We start from the raw sequence: 24,993 nt of genomic DNA, 5'->3' as shown, positions 1-24,993 counted from the left end.
ACCGTGCCTGTAAATGCTTAGAAGGATTTTATCGAACCCATATGTTTGAGAAATGCCACAAATGTGGACAAGGAGGACTGACATGCCAAGATGATTACGCTTCTTTGAAAGCTGGTTACTGGTGGGAATGGCGGAACGTGTCACACACAGATCGCTACAGAGATTTTATTGCGAATCTTCTGACGTCTTCACCAGCGTTAGATGCTTCAAGTGTACAATATCCTTTTCCGATACCAACGCCTTACAAGTGTCCAAGGGAAGAATCTTGTAAAGGTGGTTTAGATTCCTCGTGCGAAAATGGATACGAAGGTCCTCTCTGTGAAGTTTGCGGTGTAGGATACTATAAACAGTTGCAAACATGCACACAGTGCCCATCAAAGAAGTGGATGGTGGGGCAGTTGTCTATCATTACGACCATTGTCATAATATTTATTGTGGTTTTTGTGTGGATCAACAAAAGACGGAATAAAACTGGAGAGCACCGCCCTCTGATAGACATGTTTTTGTCTAAACTTAAGATCGTAATTGGCTTTTATCAGGTCACTTATGGCTTGCTGGAAACGTTCTCATACATAAAATGGCCCGGCTCTTTGGAGGTTATCGCCAAATATTCAGGAATACTTCAGATGGATGTACTTCATATAGCACCCATTCACTGCCTTTTCTCAAAATTTCGTGTGGATGCTTTTGGACATTTGCTTGCAATGATGATAATAAATGCTTCTGTCATTTCGTTGTCTGTTATCGCTTACGCAGTGCGTAGAGTAATGATCTTACAAAGTCGGAACCTGCAGGACGATGAGAAGACAAGAGAAATCTCACAGACAAAAGAGACCATGCTCAGGAATTTGTTTTTCTTCTTGTATGTTACGTACCTGAGCACGTGTGCCAAGACAGCCAATGTTCTTCCACTTGCCTGCCAGAAAGTTTGCCGAGATGAAAAAGAAGAGTTTTGTTACAGTTACATGAAAGCAGATTACAGCATTCAATGTCAAGGTGCAAAGTACAACCATTGGCTTATCGTGGCTTACATTTCTACCGCTTATATCATAGCCCTGCCTGCCTCCTCATTCATCGCCCTTTGGAGACAAAGAGAAATATTACCAGCTGTAGCAGATGCCGATGCCTTGCATCCAAATTCTGGTACGGACGTGATCTCAGGATTGCGCTTTCTTTTTGAAAACTACAAACATCGCTCCTGGTATTGGGAATTAGTAGAAATGTCTCGTAAAGTAATCCTGACGTCTGCTCTGATTCTTGTGGGGCAAGAGAGCAGGTCCTACATTGGCTTGGCATGGGTCATCGCCGGCATGTATGGAATGCTTTTCTCTTGGATCAAGCCCATAAATGACGTGACTGAAAACAGATTAATGGCGACGTCCCTTGCCGTTACTGTTGTGAACCTGGGCATTGGAGCCGTGAGTAAAATACCTGCAGAGAACATACCAGCTTCAATGGGCAAGTATGTGGACGCAGACGCAATCCTATTCAAATTACTGGTGATAGGAGCAAATACTTCGGTGCTTGGCCTTCTTTTTTGTAAGTTAATATAATTGTAGATAGTACTTAGAAGCACTATAAACTAGAATTTAAAACCGTAGTTTCCTTAAGGGGCTTCCCTCTTAAATACCAAATTGATGGTAAGGTAGATTTCTAGCCATCATCTTTTGAAAACCATGGCTCACCCTATCAGCTTTTTGTTCATAGTTGTTCTATTGAAGAGCTCGTCAAGAAATCACAGCCACATATTTAACTAATTACGTGGTCGGAACAGAGAAAATATATTAATCCCAAACTTCAAAAGGCGTGAACATTTGAAAATTGATAAAAGGCGTCCACTGCCGTTTTATGAATTTTGCATTATTAGAACGACGTAATAAACGACGTTTCGACGTAGTACATTCGACATTCTTCAGTGCCTTTTCTCTTACTTATGTAAACGATTATTACTCACGTCAAACTATAAAGATGCATATGTTAATTCTGATTCGTAAAAAAAATGGAACTCTATATCATTTCCTTGGAGTTGTAGGCAAATGAAATTTTAATGTACAGCTTGGGACAAGCATTTCTTTCAAAATTTGTCATTTAGTGTTACAAAATGCTCTGACATTGCTTACCACTAAATGCCGTTTTCAGGAATTCCTTACCAAGGGCTCTGGATCTATCCACTGTTAACTAAATTTCGTTAATAAAGTGATAGCCTCTGGGGCTTGTGGCGATTGGCACGTCAACTTGGGTGACGGATGGGTTCTTCCAGGGTACCAGTGGTCTGATGAATGTCCATAGCATGGTTTAACTTTTTTTTTGCATCAGTAGAGAACAATGGAATAGTTGAATGGAGTATATCTTTTTACCATTTTTTATGATACCCTAACAACCGTTTTCACACTATTGAATAACGCTCCTTGGCTAGGGACACTTTCTTGGCGGAATGGGGTTCGAATCACTGTGACGTCCGACAAATAAATATAAAAAAAAATGGAAGTGTGATAAATTTATTAAAGATTCTTAGATCCTACTTGTTTCGTTTACTTTCAGACCAGTACACACTGTTCCTACACCAATACCTCAAGGAATGGCGCAAAAATCCACACTGGTCTTTCTCTTGCTGCCTGGCTTTGCTTCTTCCTCTGAATGACTTGCAGGGAGAAATACGTGGCTTAGTGGGAACCAATGTTCTAAGCAGCCAGTTGCAAAGCGGAGAATTTGAAAAGCCCACCGTTCTCTCTGCCGTGAAAGACAGTGGAGCCATTGATGTTACTCTTGAAAGTGATCAAGGTGATGATGACACAACGGTGGTGCAGGATGAAAGCTGTCGAGTCGCCAAGTATAGCGACACAAGACGTCATCAAGCGACACAGGCAGAACTTTGTTTGCTATCAACGCCTGATATCGTCATACACGTGCCAATGAGGAAATCCCAAGAGAGTGAGTAAAAGCCTTGATTCATGTCCAGTTTTAGAAATGTAGAGATGTATTTTTAGTTAGCACTTTAATGGGCTGGGCCAAGATATTGAATGAAATGTTTTGTCCTTCTGAAAACGGGTACCAGTTTCTAGTTTCTGTAACTCATGGCAGGAAAACAAGGTCTGTAAAAAAAAAAAAATTCGAAACATTACTGACATTCGAACATACTCAGTGTTTCAAATTGATGCAGAAATCGCATACTTATTAAACTTTGGTCGCGTTAGTAATGCGAACAACCACAAGTACGTGAAAACTTAGCTCGTGCAACGTAAACGAAAACACAGCATAAATTAAAGATTGTCCTATTTCTTGGGCTTGAAACGTGAGTTGATGGACCCTTGCATCATCGATGAACGTATAGAGATTTGTGGAGCAACCATTGAAACAACGAAACATTGTCTAATGCCTCCAAAACAATCGTGGGCAAAGTTTAGGCATAGTATCACTTGCTCTCGAATCACACACAAGACGCGACTTAGATTTGATTAAAAAAAAAACATTTTTTAAAGCGATAAGTTGCTTACAATAATGAGCAAAAGTGAACAAGGAGACAGGGGAAAAAATGTCATTAATTTCACGAGGACTTAGCTATATGTAATCTGCTTTTTTAAACAAGCACAGTCCCTTTTCATGATTTTTTAAAATTGATTTTATATTTTTGCGTTAGTTTTAATAACTATTTTTTATTCTTTTTTGAATACAGGACTCGTACCTAAACTGGTGGAAGTGACAAAACAGTAAATGGAGCTCCATAGGAAGCGTCCTACGACATTGTCTTTTTTTTGTGGAAGCGCATAATTTATATAAAAGCAACGATTGGAAGACTAATTACTACACAAAATATTTATTTGCTACTGCTGTTATTTAAGTGGCAATATACCTTTGTAGAAGTAGAGATGTATTTCTAAGGGGAATAAAAAACATGTATGGCTGTAATATGCTATTTTACTTTAAATGTAATGAAAGGGCCACTGTCACTGACTGTCAAAAATTTAAGAGCCCAATTAAAGACGTAAAGAAATCTACGAATAGTGGTCCAGTTTTGTTCAAAGTTAGAATGCTAGTATACTTAGGCTATAAACAAGTGATATTTATGTGATGCCAACAAGGACTTTTGATCTCAACTTGAACAAGTCAGGCTGATTTTTTTAAGTTCTGCCCTTGTGGCCGCCTGAAAAAGAGTAAAAAATCTTACAACGGCTCTCATCTTTCTTCAACAAAATTTGTTTTATATCTCCCCCCTGGTGTATTTTACGTACGAGCAAGAACACTTTAAAACTTGTTGAAATTCTGTTGTGAATGTTTTTTCCTCCCGAGGGTTTCAGTAAAGCTAGTACAACGCTCCACCAACCCTTAATGTACTTAAATTACGCTGCGACTCTTGTCTCATCACCGAATTTCCCCCAATATCAATGTGATGCGATGCTTGTTGCAGTACAGAATAGGACACATTCCCAATTCCTAGCACCTAAATAAAACCCCCACTTACTTATGACGCTTGGGCCGGTTCCACAGTCCATGGACTCCATGAGCCTGGATTTATATTTTGCATTAGTCGCGAAAGACTGGGTGCCAGCAAGAAATGACGAAGAAAGAAGCAGGAAAGGAGGTCGTTGTGATGTGTTCACCACAATTTACATTTATAAAGGTAAGATGTATTTTGTAAATCATGGGCTGTTTAAGGATCCTAACAGGGGATTATTGCACTGGACATGTAGACAAAGGTTTACATCCACTCGTGAAGTGGCGGTTACGAGGTTCCATACTCAGTACGTTAGATACAAGCAGCCACTACACAGAAACAGTCAGTAGTCGTTTATGAAATTGCCAAGTCGATTCTCACTGCCTCTCTGAGTGCAAAGTGTATTTTAAGTGCCTCATCCTCTCCTTTAGTTTTAATTTCATGGTTTTATTGTCATGATTATTGTGTAAGGTATTGTGCTTTAATGCCTTTTGTCGTGCCAATCAACGAAAATCAATCATTGACTGCACTGAACTATACTTATATTAGGGCTGACTGGCGTCTAATTCGGTCTGTTATTTTTTTTTATTGCCCAAGAGCATACACTATTATTCAGTCATCACTGAAGTGACAGTTTTGAGCAGGAAGTCTCATGATCAGAAGCCTTTCTACATTTTGGGGATCAGGAATCAAAATTTAGAGCTAACATGAACCTTGTTATTAGACACTTTTATTTAGACACTTTGTAATTGTAATTGCATGGGCACCTTAGCTTCACATGCTCCAATTTGGTGAAAGATAGGGCATGCTAAGAACCAATCAGATTTGATAATTTTTAATAGTTATGATTAAATTGATAACAATCCATTCATTAATACTGGTTGATTTTAAAAACAATTGACGACAATATAGTCTATTGATACTCACTTTAAGCTTTCCTTCATGATTGCCTTATGAGTGATTGTCTCATGATGAATCCCCCCCTTAACCCTTTCACTGCCAAAGTCAACTTTTGTCAACATTTGGAGGAGCAGTCAATGAAACACTTGTGACGTCATCAATTTGATAGTCAGTAGATTTTGGTGATAAGCATCTGATAGAGCTATGTTTTAACCTTTTCACAGAACTATCCATTTTGCGTATCGTTTGCATCTTGACAGAGCTAATAGAGAAAAAGTCAAAAAATTTCAAAGTCCAAATTTTGGCTTGTGCGTATGCGCCAAAGTACAATTTTGTACATTTTTCGATGGAATCTTCATTAAAATCTTGCTGCATTGTGGAAAAGTGCTTTTTAAGCAAAGTTAAGGGAAATTCGGGATCATAGCACCAAAAAGTCAGTTTAACGGTAACAAAAAAAAACCTTTTTTGGAGAAATTTGGCCATAAAAGGGTTAAAATGACACAAATGCAGATACTTAATACTTAAAACCTGTAACACGGATTATGTATACAAATACTTTAAAAGCTCCCTTTCTCCCTTCCAATGTTGAATAACTTGTGGTCAAAGATTGTGCACTATATTTGGGAGCTCAACATGACAATTGGTAACCAAGCCAACACTTATGACTGATAGTTGCCCCTTGGAAATTTGATGTTCTTAAAACTAGCAAATTAGCCCTCAAGCTTCGCCTCTCACCCAATATTTGTTTTAAGAACATCAAATTTCCGCGGGGCAACTATTAGCCAATAGTTCCTGGACAGAAGCACTATTAATATTGTTTAAATAGTACACATGACCATATGAAAAAAAAAAATATCCAGATGGATAGTACTCGTACTCGTTCATGAAAATTTTTGACAACAAGGGGACCTTCAGCAGAAAAACCCACTTAGTTAACTGCATTTAGTGGGTTCCTTGTCTGGTTTTGTTTCATTTGGGATTTCAGCTTTCAATTTAAGTGTTTTATCCTAAAAAGTGAAAAATAATTCAAGATTCTTGCTATTGAATGGGTACATGGAAGAAAATTTAGTGGTGATCAATAAAAACAATAGAGTGTTTTTCTTCTTGAAACTATCGGTCTGATAGTTGCCCCTTGGAAATTTGATATTCTTAAAACAAGCATATAATACCCCAAGATGCTTCAATTCTCAGGCTAATGTTTGTTTTAAGAACATCAAATATCCATAGGGCCACTATCAGGTGACTAGTTCCAAGACAAACACTCTACTGTTTAAAATAAACAGCATGAGAAATGATGTCATGAAACCTTTAGAACTCAAAGAGAAGCATGACCCACAGAGAAGTGGTTTTACTGGGAAGTTTTGGACATTTATGGCATATATTTTTATGGTCTGTAAAGTAGCCTTCACACGACAAACTATTGACCAACTCGTGTTGGCAAACTCGAGTTGGTGTGTGTGAACGACGTAACAACAGCAAACAAGTTGGCCAACTGTTGGCGACAAAATAGAACTTGTCACTATTCTCACCAACAGTTTGCCAACTTGTTTGCCAACTGTTGTTGTGTTGTTCACACACACCAACTTGAGTTTGCCAACCTGATATGAGTTTGCCAAATTTGGTTTGTCGTGTGAAGGCCACCTAAGACAGTGCAGAGCATAGGAAAAGGTCTTAAAATTACTTGTTTAACAATATTTTGTTGTTGTTGTTAGTTACAATAACACAAGAAAGTTACTGGTAAATGTCAGATTCTGTCAGTTATTGAAAAAGAAAAATAATCTAATCAATCCTTTTTAGTGATTAATGGATAGATAGATAGATAGGTTTACTAAGAACAATTAGGTGGCATCCAGGAGACTGAATTGCATAATCGAATTGCATAATTAATTTAATTGATTTCAACAATGATCTATTACCAGTACACAGCAGCACTATTGATTTATTACTTGCAGGTATAAATTATACACTTAATGACTGGTCTAGAGGGAAACTGAAAGTTTCCCGAGAATCTCAGTGTTACTAAGGAAAACAACAACAACAAAAAAAATGTTAAAATAATATTATGCAAATGCTTTATGAATAATACACCCAGAATCCTACAAAACAAACCCAGAATGTGTTGTTCCAGAAAATATGCATACCCCTCTCATGGTTGTCTTTTAAGTTTGAATCCCCACCCCTCTGGAAATTCCAGTTAAGGCCCATACATCCCTTTAAAAATTTTGGCTTTTCAGACCCCCTCGAAATTTCTAATGACTTCCTATGGGGTTGGTATGGGTATTTTCTGGAACGGCACATTATCTTTTCCACCTCCCTCATCACCCTGCACACCAGGGTCATTTAGCATGCAAGCTGTTCCCCTGATGAAAATCTTTCAAGGATTTTTTTTATGATATCTAAAGATCTCTAAGGTTCTTTGCATGGTTGTCCCACATAATTATGTAATGATCCTGAAACGATTCGTTTAAAAAATACTCAAGGATCTCAAAAGATCCTGTCAAAAAATATTTAACAAGGTGATGGTCCTTGAATTCCAACACTGAATAAGTATTAATCGATAGTTTTTAGCCTCGAAAACTAAGATTGAATATTGGTGAACCGCAGTGAAAACTTATAAAGAGGCCTATAAAAATCAAAACTTTTTTTTGTAATTGATAGCAGGGGCTGATCCATCTAGTGTTCTGAAGAGAATGCAGTCTCTTTACCCTTACCCTGCCCCTCCCCCCCCCCAAAAAAAAAAAAATAATAATAATAAAAGAAGTTGTAAATACACGTATTCAAAATTATTTTCGTCTAGAGTGAATGCCTCTAAACCCCAAAGGAATTTGCTGCTTTTGGCCTACAGCTTATACCCCCTCCTAACTTCCCTTTCATATAATGCCCTTGATCTGAGGGTACAGGTAGATGAGGTTCAACTGGTAGCTGAAAGTTTTATCAAGATTTGTAATGTCGGCTGATAAAGTTCACATTTTCTCACTGATAGCTGTGATCTGTGATGTGCAAAATTTATTGATAGCGAAGAAATCACAGAAAAATTAACTGATAAGTGAGATTTCAGCATCTCTATCCAGACCTCAGTTTTATCCCTGATTTGAATCCCATGCATTTAATCATGGTCCCATTTCTTTTTTTTTTTAATAGGAATAGTGCCCACTGAAGTGCTAAGAGATGGTATCTAAAAGGTAAATGTAATTTTTAGACATTTCATTTTGCACGAGCTGCGAATGACTCGGAGAAGATAGTTTCACAAATGTAGTGGAATAACTAAAAAAGCAAACGTAACGAAAATCACAAGGTTGTACGGTTTTCTTTTTTTCACTTCAAGTTTGCAATTTTTGGACAATTGCGTGCAATATTGTAACAAAATTCCTATTGATCTCCTTATCTAGCCTACCTAGCGATTCGATCTATTTGACATTTGTACTGTTCAGTACCAAATGTCCCCTCCCTGTCCCCATTTCAAACAGACCTTTACACATCAAACCAATCTTGTACCCAGAGCCCCCTACTAGCGGTTTTCAATAGCCAATCAGATTTGGCCGTGTATTTGGCGGGCTTTCAGAGTAGCCCAGAGGTTTGCAACCCCTGGCGCAGACCAGAAGAATCGCAGCCTTTGGGACGAGGTTGACATCAAATTGATCAGCAAATGTTGTATAATGAATGTGCACAAAAAACAGATTTTTAACCCGGACGTTGTTATTTTATTTGACAGTAAAAATATATAGGTTTGCAAGATGCTTCACAATCTTCACCGACCCGATAAGACGAACACAGATGAAAAATCTTTTGCATGCCAGCAATGTGGCAAGTGTTTTGAGTGCGCTGCGAAACTACATCGACATAGCAGAATTCACACAGGAGAGAAGCCATATGCATGCCAGCATTGTTGCAAGTGTTTTAGCCAAGCAGAAAATCTTCGTCGACATGAAAAGACGCACAAGGGGGAGAAGCCGTATAGATGCGAGGAGTGTGGCAAGTGTTTCAGCCAAACACATAGCTTGCAGCGGCATAAAAGAATACATACAGGGATAAAGCCATATGCATGTCTGCAATGTAGAAAATGTTTTAGGCACGCTGTAAGCTTGAAGCGACATGCAAAAATCCACACTGGATTAAAATTGCATAAGTGCGAACAGTGTGGCAAACGGTTTCGACAGCCAGGGTATCTGCGAGAACATGTGAGAACGCATACAGGCGAGAAGCCGTTTGAATGTAAACAGTGTGGAAAGTGTTTTAGTAATGTGAGAAATCTTCGCAAGCACGAAAAAGGAATACACCTTGGTGAGAGACCATTTAAATGTGAACTCTGTGGAAAGTATTTTAAACAGACAGGGCATCTTAGTCGGCATAAGCAAACACACGGCAAAGGAAAGAAACCTTTTAAGGGCAAGAAGTCGGACAAGAGTTTTGGTGACAAACACGTTGCTCAAATACATGAACACTTACGCACAGGAGAGAAACCACGTGAATGCACAGAGCCGGGCTCCAAATGCAACGTGTATGGTGATTCGTTTGCTTGTGCATCATCTCTGGGAGAGCTCAAGCCAAACCACATTAAAACATACGTCTGTTGGATTTGCCAGGAGGAGTGTATTAGTCGGGCCGCTCTTCTTGAACACTATAACAATCATATGAAGTTATCTCAGTGAAGTTTCATCTTTTTTTACATCATTGTGCTATACACGGCAACGAGGAGATTCTATTCGCTGATTGGAACATTGAACAGCTTGGAATATCTGTTGAAGAACAATAAAAACAAGGACATTGCATTACCTTCTATAATTACGAGCTTGCATGTAAGACACGAATTAGACATATTTCAGTTCTGTACAAAGGAAACAGCAATGATTTCTGAGTCAGTTCTATTGACCAACGTTGTGCGTAAACAGAAATTATCAAGTACATTTTCTTGCAGCTTCTCTCGCAATAATGCTGCATTGCAAAGTAAAAACCTGAACTTATAACCACCTGCTTTGCAAGTTGCGGCAGCATGGCGCAGAAAGCTGAACTCGTGGCGCGCGCCTGCAGGGAATCATGGTAGTTGTTTTCATCAAAGCACGCGCGAGACTTGATGAACACAACTACCGTGATTCCCTGCAGGCGCGCGCCATAGATGGCATCGGCCATTGTTCGTTTGTTAGTCATTTCCTATTGCCATTTATCTGTTTGTTGTTGTTGTTTTGCGGCGACTGTGTGCGGCGTTGAGAGAGTGGCGAAGCCGCGATCGAACAAGCGAAAACAAAATACTCACTGTCGCCGCAACAACAACAACAAAAACTCTGGCACTCAGGGATTGGCGTACCATGATTCAGATCAAATCTGAGCAAATGTCACAGGAGGCGAGTGCAAAGTTTCTGTCAGAAAAAAAAGCTTGGAAAACAACCAGTATTATTAAAGGTGGTAGTCTTTCGTGTTATTCAACTGGACGTTTGGGTGCCGTGATATTTCGACTTCTTGCAGGTTCCAGTACAGTAATAATTTTTCGGCCTTTACCCGTAACTTTTTCTTGTTACATGCTCAACTCATTGTGTAATCCCATTTTTTATTGTTCGAGAAGCAAAGAGATTTGTTAAGCACTTAAAGATGATTTCCAGTCCGTACTGCGCAGACTCAGGGTTTGTTTTCATTTTTGTTTTGAAATTGTTGAAACGTTTCACTTCGGTGATAGCGTACATGAAGTTTTTTAGTTCGCCATTACGGATCGTTTCGTTTAAGAATTCACGATGAGCTAAAACGTCCGTTTGAAATACCGTCGAGCTTCTTTTACTCGTTATTATTGTTTTGCAAGGATATCTGGCGTTAATAATGAAGAAAAAGGTAAGTTTTGTCCCGGAATTTTTATTTTTGCTAGTAAACATTCTTCTGTTTGTGAGACTCACAAGCATTGCAGGCGGAGATTGCGCAGTACGGACTGGAAATCATCTTTAAGCAGCTTCTGAGAAAATAAGGTAAGGCCATCCCAATAAAATGTTTCGTTTCCCATCGCCCCGTCTCTTGTGATGGTGAGTCGGTCGGTCGGGCTGCTAAGTAAGAAAGCCTGATTACAAAGTCAACTCGAAAACGTGGTCTTTTCGCTCGTTATTCCTTAACAGTCTTTAAATAACGTATGTTTATTAAAGACAAAGACATCACATCATACCAATTGTTGTCAAAAAAAAAACAAGATCGTGTGCTTGTAAATTGAAGTACTTGCTTCTTTGACTAGTGAATCTGGATTTTTTTTACTTTTCGAAAAAAATGGGTCGTTCGGGCGATGGGAAACGAAACTTTTTATTAGGATGGCCTAACTAACTTTTAAAAGAAATGTGACATTTGTAAGCTGCAAGACGGCCACAAGAGACTCAAATAAAAAGGCAATAAATAAAGTTTGTATCGGTGTCGCTTATACATGCATACGCAAAATAAAACGCAGAGTACATTTTTTTAGCAATCAAGAGGTTTGTTACAGTAAAATGGAGGCGCGGTGGTCTTATGGTTAGTGCGCTGCAGGCGCTGGACTCCGGATCGAGCGGTCCGGGTTCGAGCCATGGCCGGTGCACTGCCGTTGTATTCTGCCGAGCACTGTTGTACTCTTGGGCAAAACACTTTACTTTTATAGTGCCTCTCTCCACCCAGGTGTATAAATGGATACCGGCGATTTAATAGTGGGGAGTAACGGTGCGATGGACGCACATCTCATCCAGGGTGGAGTAAGTAATAATTCTTGTCGCTTCATGCTACTGAAACTGGCATAAGCTCAGGCCTGATGGGCCACTAGGCTCGAACACAGACTCTACCTTGTTACAGTTAAAACCCACATATAACAATTTTCATTTTTCCAAGCTAGCCTAAAAGGTTAACTTATATATAATTCGCCGGTATCTATTTATACACCTGGGTGGAGAGAGGCACCAAATATATCTTTTCTCACAGCGTCACTTTGTTTTACTTGAGGCTTTGGGGCTCTCTCCCCACCAACGAACTTCTGTTATAGCGGGGCTAGCTGGAATAACTTGCACAAATCTAAAATAGCTTTATCTTTTATTCTGTTAAAATTTTAAGAATTATTTTAAGAATTACTAAGAAGGTATCGGTCCACGCAGTCATGGTCGGAGATATAATTATGTCTTGCGACTGCAGTCTAAATAAAAGTCCTACTCTAGGTTATCCCATTTCTTTTTATGCCCTTTCATACCTATCAAACATCAAGAAAACAAACTGAATTTTATAAAATAAGAAGCTGTTACATTTTAGGCTCAACCAGGTTCTTATGTAATTTTTGGCTAAACATGTGGGGTTTTACTGTAGAGTAGTAAGATTGTTACTGATTGCCCTCGCTGGTGAATATTTAGCTAATATGTATCCAAAGGTGAACTGAGGTCACCAATAAAGAAACTTGCATTAAATTCGTTGTTTGTTATAAGTTATTGTAACATGTGTACAACATTATAAATGAGAGAAATAAAGGGAAAGGTCTTAGGTACGGTCCCTACTAAAGTTCTCTAAAAATAGATGAATCGGGAAATTAATGTATCTTTTATAATATATAAGAAGGATAATAATATAGGGTCTAGGTTATTGGGCCGTGCTTTGTTACTGTTCCTTTTGCGGTGTATCCGGCATCGTGCATGATTCTCGCTCTTCAGGCGGCGACAGCTTCAGTCACATCTGGCGTACACCTCGTGCATTCTTCTCTCTTGTCTTACCTCCCATAAAATGTATAAACAAAGAAACGGGGCAACTTTACGCTTTTAAAGTTATTCCTGTATAAAACATGCTCAATATGTTGCCAAAAAGCACTACATACTCTTACAAAAATATGTTTGAAACATAACATCTTATACTTAATTTCTCCCACTTAAAATTAGATTAAAATAACCCCTCACCGTTTCACATTTACTAACTATTAACTAACTATTAGTAATACTTGGTGTGTATTAATAACACTCCACAACATCCAGTATTGGCACACTGGGTCGATATTCACTCAATACACTGTATCTTATAAGAAGCAATGGTTTCCTATCCGCTTGCAGGGCTCTCCTGATCCAACAAGCTCTGACGTCACTTGAAATGTATTCCTAAACTCGTCGATATTCACATAGCACCCCTGATATAAAAGACAAGAAGAAAATGCCATCTTGAGAATAAAAGAAAGAATATTTAACCGACTTCGCTAACTTGCTAAAAATATCGTGGCTCTGCATCGCTTTGCGAGACTTCGAAGGAATCATGACAAATTACGTATATCGCAGGATATCTGTTATGTACATACGACGGATAACAATTACGTTCTAGCCATAAGTTATGGGCACCGTGACAGTTTGTTGAATAGTAATGCAAGATATCCTATGATTCAGCCAACTCGACCTACTGTACGGTGCAATTTCGCAAAATAATATTTAAAGTGATAATACAAATGGATAAAGGATTATACACTTGACTTCAAAAATATAATACTCTACAAATTGTCACGATGCCCAGATAGCGTCACAAAGGTTCTTGTTATCTGTCATCCGTTTCTATATTCTGTGATATAGGCAGGGCATAGGTACCAATATCCTGTGATAAAGTAGGGCGTTTTCATATTCAACTCGCTATTCTACGCGGCATTCCCAATGAACCGAACGCCTGAAACAGGCTGAAATAACAAGGGCTTCCTGACCATAACTGTTAACGCCGTTTTTTTTTTTTTTTTTTTTTTTTTTGTCATCGGTTGGAATCTCATACGTGCCCCTCCGGTGTACTGGATTATGTAGACAAACTTTGTACCTTAAGAAACCTGACTCCGCCATTCAGGGTAAATGCATTTCGCCCGTGAAGTACACGCCGATTGTTGAAGCATACGAGGTCTCCTGGCTGCAAGTTCACTGATTTCTAGGAATAAAATACAAAATATATCACCTCAGTGTTTCCACAAACTTTGCATTAATTCAAACAACTCCATTTTGAAAAGAACTGTATTAGTAAGGTAGGTAGGTAGGTAGGTAGGTAGGTAGGTAGGTAGGGAGGGAGGGAGGGAGGGAGGGAGGGAGGGAGGGAGGGAGGGAGGGAGGTAGGGAGGGAGGGAGGGAAGGGAGGGAGGGAGAAAGAGAGGGAGGGAGGGAAACCACCCAAAAAAAACAAAGAAGAAAAGGCTTTCGATAAGTCATTATAAAGTCACCCTATCTTGTGATAATACCTGAATTGGTGATTCATCTACCAGCTTTGTAAACTTCCTGTATGCTTTAAAGTATGGCTCAACGTCTTCCTGTGACGAATCAAGGAATCGTTACGATCACTACATTCTACCTGGGTCCCGTTCGCCCTTCCCGTCCGCCCTTCTCCTCTCCCTCCCCCGGGGGCCCTCGCCCTCGGCGCTCGTCTCTCCCCCGCTCTCCTCCGTCCTCCCGCGCCCGCGCGTCCCCTCGCTGGTTCTCCTCCCGTCCCCCCTTCGGCGCATCCAGGGCGTCTGGCCCCCGGCAGCCCCACTGCGGGCCCCCCCCTGTCCCGCCCCCACCCTCTCGGGTCCCCGGGCCGCTGGCAGGTCGTGCTCGTGTTCCCGTACTCGGTGTCGATTTCTTCTTGTAGACAAGAAACGACCTCTTGAATTAGGTTCATGAAAATGTAGCCTTTTTATGAAGTGTAAAACGTTGCAGTAACCTGTTCGGAAACGAGATTCCGCCTTTAAAACAACGGCGTTAAATTTGAAGGCTAGGCTCTAGTCCCATTCAGTGCAAGTTCGTGCATCAAACGCTTCACAAAAATGGAGTAGCGTGCATCAAGTCTGTGAATAAAACCCTAACATGTAACCTTTCTCATTAAACCCGTCGAGACTGGGTACGTTGAAGTAACAGTACGTTGTGTTTAGTGATTCACATACGTGTATCTTGTGAAGCAATGACTGATTTTAAAATAATACAGGCGTTCTTACCTCTGGTACTGTCAGGGTACCTTCAAAGGCTGGCGACCAATTGACAGCCACGATCTAAAAGACACAAAAATTGGAGAGGAAATGTATTTATTTATTTATTTATTTTAAAAAAGTACTGTGCTGGGGCAAATGTTACGAAGGAAGAGTTCTCTTAAAGGAACATGGTCACGATATTTTAAGTCTTTTTCTGATTTCTTCCAAATTGAAGGAAACCTCAAAATAATAGTTGTGTAATGTAGGAAAACAACAAAGGAGTCAACAGATTCGAAAATAACCAAGGATGGTTTCGACTGACGAAGATTAAGACAGATTATGAACGACAAACTTGAAAAAAACTTGCCAGTTTTTTCAAGATGAGTTTTCCGTGACTGTGCTCCTTTAAGATACTTATACAGGGACCAGTTCTCAACCCTCTTGGTGTGACGTCAGGATCTTTTGCGTTTTCTGCATGTTAATGTAAAATATAGAAAACATAAAGAAAATTATATTCTACCACACCTCTTTGTCAGGGTTAAGAACAATGTGTGGCCTCTTGTAAACTAGTTTGACTGGATAATCCCTAGGGAGAAAATGAAGTCCATTAATTGTTATGTATAGCTTGGTTTGAGACTGTACCAAAATAAATAATAAACATTCTTGAAAGTAGTGGGGGGTTGCATATGATCGATAATGGCACTCTCAACACGTTACAGGCATGACTTCATCGATGGCCATCGATATCTTCAACTGTAAAAGTCAGTATAATGGTTTCACAGCAAACAGATACGATTTTTTTTTTCAATAGGAGAATCCTAGCTTATATTTCACTGTAGTTTTAATATTAATAAAGCAAAACAACACCCTGCGAATTCATATGGCACGCCAATCCAATCTCAAAGATAACATGTAGTCTGTACCGTGTGTCAGTACTTGTACTTGTGTCAAAATGTTCTGTATAACGAGGCTCACCACAGTACTGTTATTGGTATTCTGACTCAGTGAGAAGCAAAATTTAGGTGTGTACCTTTCAAAATGTATTTTTTGAAATGTTCCTGGTATCCGCACAAGATTGTCAAAATCTTCTGGAAACTGTTTTCTGAATTCTTCAGCAACATGGAAAGAATCTAGAAACAAACTTTCTCCTCCTTCGACCTCTGGATCAAATCTGCAAACAGTATTAACAAGTTGAATCAATGAATTGAAATTAATTTTGACAGATTTCAATGATCTTTGGTACCCTCTGGCTATCAATTACAATCCATAACGTACTTTTTTGTGACTATCGTTTGCTCATGGATTACATGTATTTGCTACCAATCAAGTTAATTGCATTTGCTTTGGTTTTACATAAATACGCTAAGTGATTGTAAAGAAAAAAGAAACATTTTCTCAACCAATCCGAAGGAAAAACTTAAACCAACTGTGACTCGCTCGCTTAAATTTTCCTGCCGGCTACATGTATTTGCTTTGAGTTTTGATTGGTTAACTGGAAATCCCGTCACGGTGTCCTCTGTCAAACTGTGATTGGTCAGAGTGATTACTTTGGTTTTGGTTTGACACTCACTCGATAATCGCTCTATCAATAAACTACCCTGGTATTATACATATACAGTCGAAGCTCTCTTAACGGACACTCTCGTAAGCGGACAGCTTTACTTACGACCGCCTTGTTTGAAACACCGTTTCAACTCCCATACAAACTCTGTATTTTTACATTCCCGTAAGCGCCCTCGGACACTTTCAGAGATTACAACTTCGCCTTTTTCTTTGTTTTTAAGCTTCCGTAAGCGGACACCCAAAGAAAAAAATCCTATTAACATCCTCTGTATCTTGTTTTCATCAATCAACTTCGCATCGCCGTTCGTCACAATGATTTTACAGTAATTACAGAGCCATATTTCAGTTTTTGTTTTGTCGTCATCCGCGTCCGGGTACATTAAGTTTCGAAACACCACTTACATGCATATTAGCATTATGTTAGCTGGGCAAGCTCCCGTAAGCGTCCACCTATCCTCTACACCTCTAGTGGCCGCTTGCGAGAACCATTCTCGTAAGCGGCCAGCTGCAGCTACGGACACTTTTTAAAAATTCGCGTCCCGAGGGTGTCCACTTACGAGAGCTTCAACTGTAGTTATTAGTTTTGATCTATCGATTGCTTGTTTTCTTTTTCGATCATTCACTATTGCTGATTGGATATGCTGGGACAGCAGCCAATGCTGAACATTCATTTCCCTTAAACTAAAATTTGGTAAATTTGGGTCTAATCATTCACGAAATCCATCCTTATAATGCAGTATTAAAGCCAGTGGCCTTACCTCAAGCAGTGAAGAAGCTGTAGCCCAGGGGGAGACTCATAGTACATAAGATCCATGTGATAGCCAAGAGACACATCAGAGTATGCAATGTTGATAGGGTTAGGGACACTTTTTACATCCCATGTCTGGGAGAAGAGAAAGAAAAATATAGGGGTGTATTTAGGCATACAATTAATAATTCTTTTTTTATTACATAGACAGGAGTGTTTTACTGGAAAATAGACCACTGATAAAATTCATACGAAACTACATCCGGGGCCGTATATAGTAGCGTATTTTCCATATCCTCACTAGTGAGGATATCGATGACGTCATTTTGTGCCATTGCACGGCTGCCCACGGCTGCCAAACTTTGCCAAATGCCAGTTGAAAGATGGCGAATGAGAGAGAAGTTAAAAATTTGCTGAGCCGATTTCAAACCGTTCACTAAGGAACAGAAAAGTAGAAACACGAAGAAGAAAAACTTTACATGACTCAAAACAATTCAATTCTTGCAAAGTAGACCAAAGGAGAGATATTTAAGAAATTCCAGCCGCTGAACTGCAAGAGTTTACATAAATAATTAAGGGTTTGTGCTTTTGACACTTCTGTCGTTTTTGTCTATATAATAAAAAGAACATTACACATCGGCTCAAAGATATGAATTTTATGTTCGAGTGGCAAACAATATCTCATGTCTCAGTGCCGTGAACGAGTGAGATATTGTGTTTGCCACTCGAACATAAAATCCATATCTTCTTGTCACTGTGTTATATCGTCTATATAAGTAGCTAGAACATTCACGTAGGCATACATGTATATCTGTCATTATTAAAAACCAGCAATAGTATATTGCAATACCTGAGTTTTGATTGGTTAACAGGCAATGGTATATGAGCTCATATAACATTGACCACAAATTAGTAAATATGGCAGCCGATATGCGTCAACGAAAACAGTTGAGGTTAAGAAGTTAATCAGCTATGTCGTGGGACAATTGGGGAAGAAATCCCAAGTTCCCGATAGGGTTCTACAAACTCGTGACATCATGCACACGGCCAGAAGCTCCTGGCACTCTCTATGATTGCTCCATATAATCTTATGGGATGACAACATTTGTAGCAAATGAAGTGTAAAGTGCTTCCACTTTTCATTAATTGGCTAGCTAAACTAAGGAAGGTAACAATCAATGCTTCAATGAAGAATTGGCCAAAAACACACATCTTGTTCTTTGACTGGTACAGTCATAACCTGACATATTGTGCTGTACATGCTGTTAATTCGTTCTGTAGGTACACATATATCCTTCCTTTCTTCGCTGCTGTCTTGTGGTCCCAGGTCACTTCAGTTCTACATATCATGTACATGTATCAAAAAGAGTCACATATTTTTCTCAATTTTCAGTGCTTATACAATACAGTGACCTACTTTTCCATAAATAGTTTCCAGTACAGGTCCAAATAGCCCTCCAACCTAACATGACACAACAAAAAACAAAACAGGATAATGTTGATACCGTATTTTATGCGAACATGTTGATTTGTCTGATTACATTAAAGTGCTCATACCACTTTTGATTAAAAGAAAAGCACAGGATTGTAGAGAGAGAGTAACTGCAATTCCTCTAAACAAGATGAAAATGAATAATTATATCTCTGACAAACCTTAGCAACATTTTCCTCATCAAGTGGGACACCTTTGACAAGTGAGACGCCATGGTCACTTAACTGGGATAACATTCTGTAACAGGAGTACATGATCGCAGTGATGTTTTTAAATAATAAATAAAAACCTACATTTTTGTATTTTATTTCTAAGCTACCACTATTTTTATTCTGGAGAAGAAAAGTAATGTAGCTAAATTATAACATACGTATTTTCTCAATAAACATCAGGTCTCAAAAATATAATAATTAACACTGGGTTTCCAAAGAAAAGCTGTAAAATAACCCCTTCAGGCATTTATTTGAGATATAAAAAGCTATAATGGAAATACCGGTATGTAAGTCTTAAACCCTTGTTCAGGGTTCATACACTTTTTCAAGCCTTGAAAATACTGCAGGACTTTTCAAATAAACACCAGGATCCATCATGACAATTTCAAGGACTTTTTTCTGAAATAAATGCTGGGGGCATATAAAAATTTCCAGTCTGTTGTCCATTAATCATCGTGGTAGAGCTACAATAAAATCAAGTATTTTGGCAGTCTTCTCATCCACGAAGGTCACTTGTGAGGTAGATCGACGCTGAATACACAATGCAAGTACTTCATCAAGGACCGAACACTAGCAGTGTGCAGTCCGAAACGTCGCGATCCTAAATCACAAGTGAACACTATGTCGTGAGACAAACGGAAAATACTTTATTATTAAATGCTGGGGGCCGAAAAACTCAGGAGAAAAAAACAGCCACAGCCAAGTTTGAAAATATGTACTAATGTCTAGCTAACAATTATCCTGCAAAATTGTGCAGGATGTAACCTGATAATTCTGACAAGGCTAAAGACCAAGTTGGCTAAATTTAGGCAAATCACTTTGTAACTTACTTCCAGAGACCTTCCTTTGACTCCATAATGTCATTGTAATCAACCTCTGGCAGACTGTGCTATAAGAACATACACACAATGTGACCAACTGAAATGTAACTGTGCTAACTGTATTGACACAAAGTTAGTTTTATGGGAGTTCTGCAATGGACTACAACAGTCAAACCTGTCCAATAGGAGTAATGGTACTAAGCCACTATACAATCTACATGTACTGGCAAAGTCATTAAATTTCATCTCTCATTAGTCTGAAATGCAGGTCACTTTTCCTGTTCCCATCAGCCTTTGCTGTTATGGGACTTAGGTTTGACTGTAGTACAAAAAAAAAAACTGGTGTGTGACTACACTGTATACACGTACCTCTCCTAAATGTGGCTGTATGACTCGCTTTTGACTATCAGCTCTTCTTGCTGCTTCAGAGTAGCAATTCTCTCTCAGCCATTGTAAGTTTATCTCTCCTTGATGATCACCTTCATATTCCCATGTTAATTGAAGATTTTCCTGATTTTCTGTCAACATGAAAATTGCCAGAATTTATTGCAGTCCCAATTTTGTCTTACAGTACTGTATTAACCATCTGAGTCTCAAGAATGACCGGCTTCAAGTTATTACTTTTTTGTCACAATATGAAGGGGACCGGCGGGGGATTAGTCGGGGGATTAAATTTCTAAATACTAATAACTTTGAATTTTTATCTATTAGCAATTTTTATAAAAGGGATAAAATCTCAGCCTCCATCCTTATATATTGTATCAAAATTATTGAAGATTTATAAAGGCCATAGCATCTCATTTAGCTTCAGAGCAGGCTTGAATTCTTTGCAGGTCATCTAATCAAAGTTACTTAGTCAAAGGTCCTTCTATTTCAAAATATTATATATTTATTACATTATTTACTGTACCATCAAGTGATCATAATTTTGCCGCAATCACTAACACTTACTAGAAACTGAGAAATCTGAGAGTTCTAATGGGTCTGGAATGGATAAGACATCAAATGTCCTCTGACCACTATGTGACTGCTTGCATTGTTTACACTGGCAACAAAACCTCAACCAACTATTATGGAATCTGAAATGAAAAAAAAAACAAAGACGAGATATATTGGGGTTCAATGAATTTGGCTTTAGATGACCAATTAATTATTAGGAGTCACTAGGCCCAGCCTGCAAAAAGGTGTCTTTCTTGGCATGGAGCACTCAATTTATTTCAAGCAAATATTCAACATCATCTGAGAACTTAGACTGGATTTTAAATCCAGACTTAAACACTCGCATTCTCTAATTGGGTAATTGTTACATGCACCGAAAAATCATAACCAAGCAACAACCAATCAAACACAGTTATATAGCAAACAGATACAGTGTAAATGTGTATGTCATCAGGCAGACACCTTTTGGGTCAAAACAGAAATGTCCCTTACTTACATCAGGGTTTGTACACTTTTTCAGGCCAAAAATTCAAGGACTTTTCATGGACTTTCCAGGACCCTTCTTGGAAATTTCAAGGACTTTTTTTCATGAAATTTACCCCAAATCAGTGGTTGATGTGCTTGCTGAAGAACTAAAAAAATCGCTTATTTTGGCGGTCTTCTCATTGCCTTGAAGCCTTTTGACGCTCAATAAAAAAATCAAGGACTTTCCAGGACCGAAAACCAATTTCAAGCCAGGACTTTCAAGGCCTTGAATTTATGATTTGAGATTAAAGGACTTTCAAGGACTTTCAAGGTGCATGCGAACCCTGTTACATGCAGGCCTCTTTGTGCCATGTGCTGCACAAGAGCACTTATTAATAAAATGTTCTGCAATCAAGTGAGCTTTTTGTTTTGATTGGATCCAGTACTCTAAAACACAAACCTCAAGGGCCAGGAGATTGTCCTCTATCAGGCGACTCCCACCCCCCTTTGAACTATGATGATAATGATGATGATGATGATGATATGATACTGATTGTCATCAATCCAGTATAAACCTACATGCATGTACATGTATGTAGTACTAGCTACATACATGTAGCTCCCCGCCGTATAGATCTTGGGAACACAAAGACACACAAGCTTGAAAGCTTCACAAGCTTTCAAGAATGAAATACTAAAGTGAAGAGTGAAATCCAATTTCCATTAACAGACTGACTGCTAGTACACACGTATAGCAGGGATGTCACTATGGGCCGGCTGTCAGCTAATTTCACCGGCGGGCTGAAAGATAACTTAAATCCGGCTGAAATTTGACATAAAAACAAAGACTTTCGTAAACTTTTAGAGCTGCAATTGCCAGAAAAGCCTGCTGGACTTGTTGATGACCCAGCTTATTGTTTTCTTAGCTCGACCCTGGTATATTCTGTAGTTAAATTCTTGGTTCATATTTCACTCACCTTGAAGTATGGCCATCTTTCCATTCTATTTCTATACTGTTTCTAGATACTAAAGCCTTGATTCCATTCACACTGTATGTGTCCTACAATGTGATAAGTTTGTATAATTATGTATTAATAAGAATTTAACAATTTAGTTTCTGTTAGCTACAAGCAGTTGTTTGACATCAGCCTGACTTGCATTACTTTGTTTTATGGTTAGACAAGAAACAGACTAAATTAATTTCACATTATCAATTGAGACTGACCTTAGTTTTCCCCTTAGCAAAATTACTCAGAGCCCTACAGAAACTTTTTCTTTGCTGTAATAAAGCATTGCATCTCAGCATTGTTGCACCCCCTGTGTGAAAGAATATATATACACTCAATCCCAATTACAACGTCAGTCTTAAGGTCGGGACACGCTCTAGAGGAAACAAGTCGCTGCAACAGGTCGCGGTGACAAGTTGCTGCAACATGTTGCCTCGTGTGACATGGTGCATTCTTGCGACAATCTATGTTGAGCTGCGCCAGAACTTTGTCACTGTGATGTGCCGCACCAATTCAAACCAGTTTGAATTGGTGCGTCAGATTGCAGTGACAAAATAAGCAAAGCAGTGATGTTGCAGTGTGTGTGCACGTCTGCGAAAAAGTCGCTGCAACAAAATATAAATTAACCAATGAGGGCTTCATGTATTTGTGCCGATGAATTGGAATGCTATTCACATTCCCACTCTTCAAAATTCGCTGCACGAGCACCGAACAAGCGCCTTGTCGCAGCGACTCGTTTTCAAACAGTACACATGAAGAGACTAGTCGCAGAGACCTGTTGCTGCGACTTGTTGCCTAGTGTGTCCTGACCTTTAGGGGATGGGAAGCGGGCAGCTGGCAATTGAATCCATTTCAAATTTTCAATTCAGTGTTGTGAATCAAAAACCAAAGTAAACTCAAAGCAAACGTATATTCATGTACAAGTTGGCTTGAAAAACGTGCACAACCAATTCACAATTGATTTTGGTGAATCTTATCTGATTGTTTGTGAAAATGGCATGGGTTTAGCCGTGTACTTTAAACCAGTCTGCCACTAAACAAAGTTAAGCATTATGAAAGCAAACACAAATTACTTTTGACACTCAAGTTAAAAACTGCTCTATGATAAATGTAATTCAGACACACAAACAACACATACCCCACACTTCCAGTCTCCTGCCCACTGCCCCTCCCCCAACCCCCCAAAAAGAAAAATAATAATAATTAAGGCTCATCCTACTAGTCAATCTTTCAGTGAAAACATCTAATTTAAATATAAACCCAAAAATTTTGAATTAGAATTTCGCCAAACAATTAATCCGAAAATGCTCCTTCACCCACCACCCCCCACCCCCACCCCTGTAAATAACAAGTCCAACAAAAAGGCATCTGAAGGGGCTTTATCTTTTTCCTGTGTGCCTCAGTTGTATCTTTCGATCTCTCAGAGTCTCAACCACTGACTGTTTTTGTATGTTTGTTCATCGTCCAGCACGCTAAGTTTCATAGCTTCTTTTGACTGCTTAGTCCTCAGGGTTCAAAGTTTAAAATTGACAGTATTAAAATTTATCCTATAAACTTATATGAGATTAAAGGACGTGCTGTATGTCAGCTATCGCAGGGTCTCACATTAATCGCTCACTTCCCTTCGAGACGGCAATAAAACAAACCACAGAAACAATGTCCCTAGCCTCCAAAACAATAACAACTACTACACTAGAGGACCTGTAGGACTGTTAAACACAATCCACTGCTCGATCTCATGGACCATTGGAAAGACCGGTTCACTCTAGCGCCCGTTATTCCCACCCTATAATAAATAAACATAAAAAATTAAATGCTACTTAAAATTACCTGAATGTCAATGGCAAAATATTATTCCCCTGCTTCTGCCTATTTATAGATAAACGCCCGACATGCACAATAGTTTTGCTCTCACAAAATGCAAGTCCTCCGTCTGTACGATCCTCCGTTCGCCATTTTCGTGTTGCTTTTGCCTCACTTTCAAAGCGAGTCCACAGGGGAACTGGCCTATTCTCTCAACCTGATTGGCTAAAGCTTTCGTGGACTGCATTACCAGATCGTCACGCAATCTATTCCTCGCCAGCCGAGTATTAAAGAACAACAACAACAACAAAACCAAAACTTAACAGAAAATGTAAAAAAAATAAATTCAATTAAAAAAATTTAAGAAACACACAATAAAAAAAAAAAAACAAACAAACAAACAAAACAAGAAAATATTAAAGGTAAATCAAAACTAAAACTAAAATTCTAAAGCTCTTCATTTTTTAATAGAAGTGGAACTCAGTACAAACTGAAATAAAATGAGGAAATGAAACTTGAACTGTAAATGATTTAATTGTTCTGATATATTGGGGGCAGCACGATTATTAGGGACGGAAAGGGCACTGACAGTGTAAAACGAAAGGGCGACTTTTGGTATAGGCGGCAAGGGCGCTTATCACAACGGGGGCGTTAAAAAACACAGACAGGGGTGAGGGGCGCTTATAAGAAATTGGGCGCTTATTCCAAAATAGAAAGTGGCTGCTTGTTACAAGGACGGTGCTCAG

General features: G+C 39.0%; 4 protein-coding genes across 6 annotated transcripts in view; 2 read left to right on the top strand and 2 right to left on the bottom strand.

Annotated features, from left to right (window-relative positions):
• The window catches only part of LOC144661647 (lysophosphatidic acid receptor 3-like), a 668,415-nt gene that overhangs the window by 156,534 nt on the left and 486,888 nt on the right, over positions 1 to 24,993 (bottom strand). The gene's annotated exons all lie outside the window — the stretch shown is intronic.
• LOC144660084 (cysteine repeat modular protein A-like) lies at positions 28 to 3,810 on the top strand. Of its 2 annotated transcripts, none has more exons than XM_078520639.1 (3): positions 28 to 1,539; positions 2,542 to 2,931; positions 3,674 to 3,810. In XM_078520639.1, exons 1-3 carry the CDS (start codon positions 42 to 44, stop codon positions 3,709 to 3,711), a joined length of 1,926 nt encoding a protein of 641 aa, XP_078376765.1. In that variant the 5' UTR covers positions 28 to 41; the 3' UTR covers positions 3,712 to 3,810. The 2 variants fall into 2 exon arrangements, with proteins under 2 accessions (XP_078376765.1, XP_078376766.1); XM_078520640.1 differs by having other exon boundaries at positions 2,542 to 2,935; positions 3,674 to 3,804.
• On the top strand, positions 8,123 to 12,186 carry LOC144660251 (uncharacterized). The gene is made up of 2 exons (XM_078520854.1): positions 8,123 to 8,514; positions 9,045 to 12,186. The coding sequence occupies exon 2, from the start codon at positions 9,067 to 9,069 to the stop codon at positions 9,979 to 9,981; it is 915 nt and encodes a 304-aa protein (XP_078376980.1). The 5' UTR covers positions 8,123 to 8,514; positions 9,045 to 9,066; the 3' UTR covers positions 9,982 to 12,186.
• On the bottom strand, positions 13,016 to 24,557 carry LOC144659899 (putative gamma-butyrobetaine dioxygenase). Of its 2 annotated transcripts, XR_013571987.1 has the most exons (16): positions 24,276 to 24,557; positions 22,663 to 22,752; positions 22,415 to 22,497; positions 20,985 to 21,112; positions 20,403 to 20,551; positions 20,043 to 20,101; positions 19,162 to 19,237; positions 18,926 to 18,970; positions 17,519 to 17,643; positions 16,228 to 16,368; positions 15,723 to 15,783; positions 15,225 to 15,278; positions 14,493 to 14,561; positions 14,084 to 14,188; positions 13,170 to 13,421; positions 13,022 to 13,117 (listed from the first exon to the last, which is right to left on the bottom strand). XR_013571987.1 is itself a non-coding variant. In XM_078520418.1 (15 exons), the coding sequence occupies exons 2-15, from the start codon at positions 22,741 to 22,743 to the stop codon at positions 13,314 to 13,316; spliced, it is 1,284 nt and encodes a 427-aa protein (XP_078376544.1). In that variant the 5' UTR covers positions 22,744 to 22,752; positions 24,276 to 24,557; the 3' UTR covers positions 13,016 to 13,313. The 2 variants fall into 2 exon arrangements, 1 of the variants encoding a protein (XP_078376544.1); XM_078520418.1 differs by having other exon boundaries at positions 13,016 to 13,421.

This window comes from Oculina patagonica, chromosome 7 (assembly GCF_052425735.1).
Source record: "Oculina patagonica isolate OP01 chromosome 7, crgOcupat, whole genome shotgun sequence".
Lineage (NCBI taxonomy): Eukaryota > Metazoa > Cnidaria > Anthozoa > Scleractinia > Oculinidae > Oculina > Oculina patagonica.
Note: the sequence above shows the minus strand (reverse complement) of the source record. Positions and strands in the feature narration are given on the sequence as shown.

What these genes read in the sequence shown, in the direction of transcription:
- LOC144659899 (XM_078520418.1), bottom strand. Translation starts at nt 22,743, where the DNA reads ATGCTGAGATGCAATGCTTTATTACAGCAAAGAAAAAGTTTCTGTAGG. An exon ending in TTGCTAAGGGGAAAACTAAG is followed by an intron (nt 22,498 to 22,662) that starts GTCAGTCTCAAT and finishes ATCACATTGTAG; the next exon opens with GACACATACAGTGTGAATGG. An exon ending in ATGAGGAAAATGTTGCTAAG is followed by an intron (nt 18,971 to 19,161) that starts GTTTGTCAGAGA and finishes GTGTCATGTTAG; the next exon opens with GTTGGAGGGCTATTTGGACC.
- LOC144660251 (XM_078520854.1), top strand. Translation starts at nt 9,067, where the DNA reads ATGCTTCACAATCTTCACCGACCCGATAAGACGAACACAGATGAAAAA.
- LOC144660084 (XM_078520639.1), top strand. Translation starts at nt 42, where the DNA reads ATGTTTGAGAAATGCCACAAATGTGGACAAGGAGGACTGACATGCCAA. An exon ending in GGTGCTTGGCCTTCTTTTTT is followed by an intron (nt 1,540 to 2,541) that starts GTAAGTTAATAT and finishes GTTTACTTTCAG; the next exon opens with ACCAGTACACACTGTTCCTA. An exon ending in AATGAGGAAATCCCAAGAGA is followed by an intron (nt 2,932 to 3,673) that starts GTGAGTAAAAGC and finishes TTTTGAATACAG; the next exon opens with GACTCGTACCTAAACTGGTG.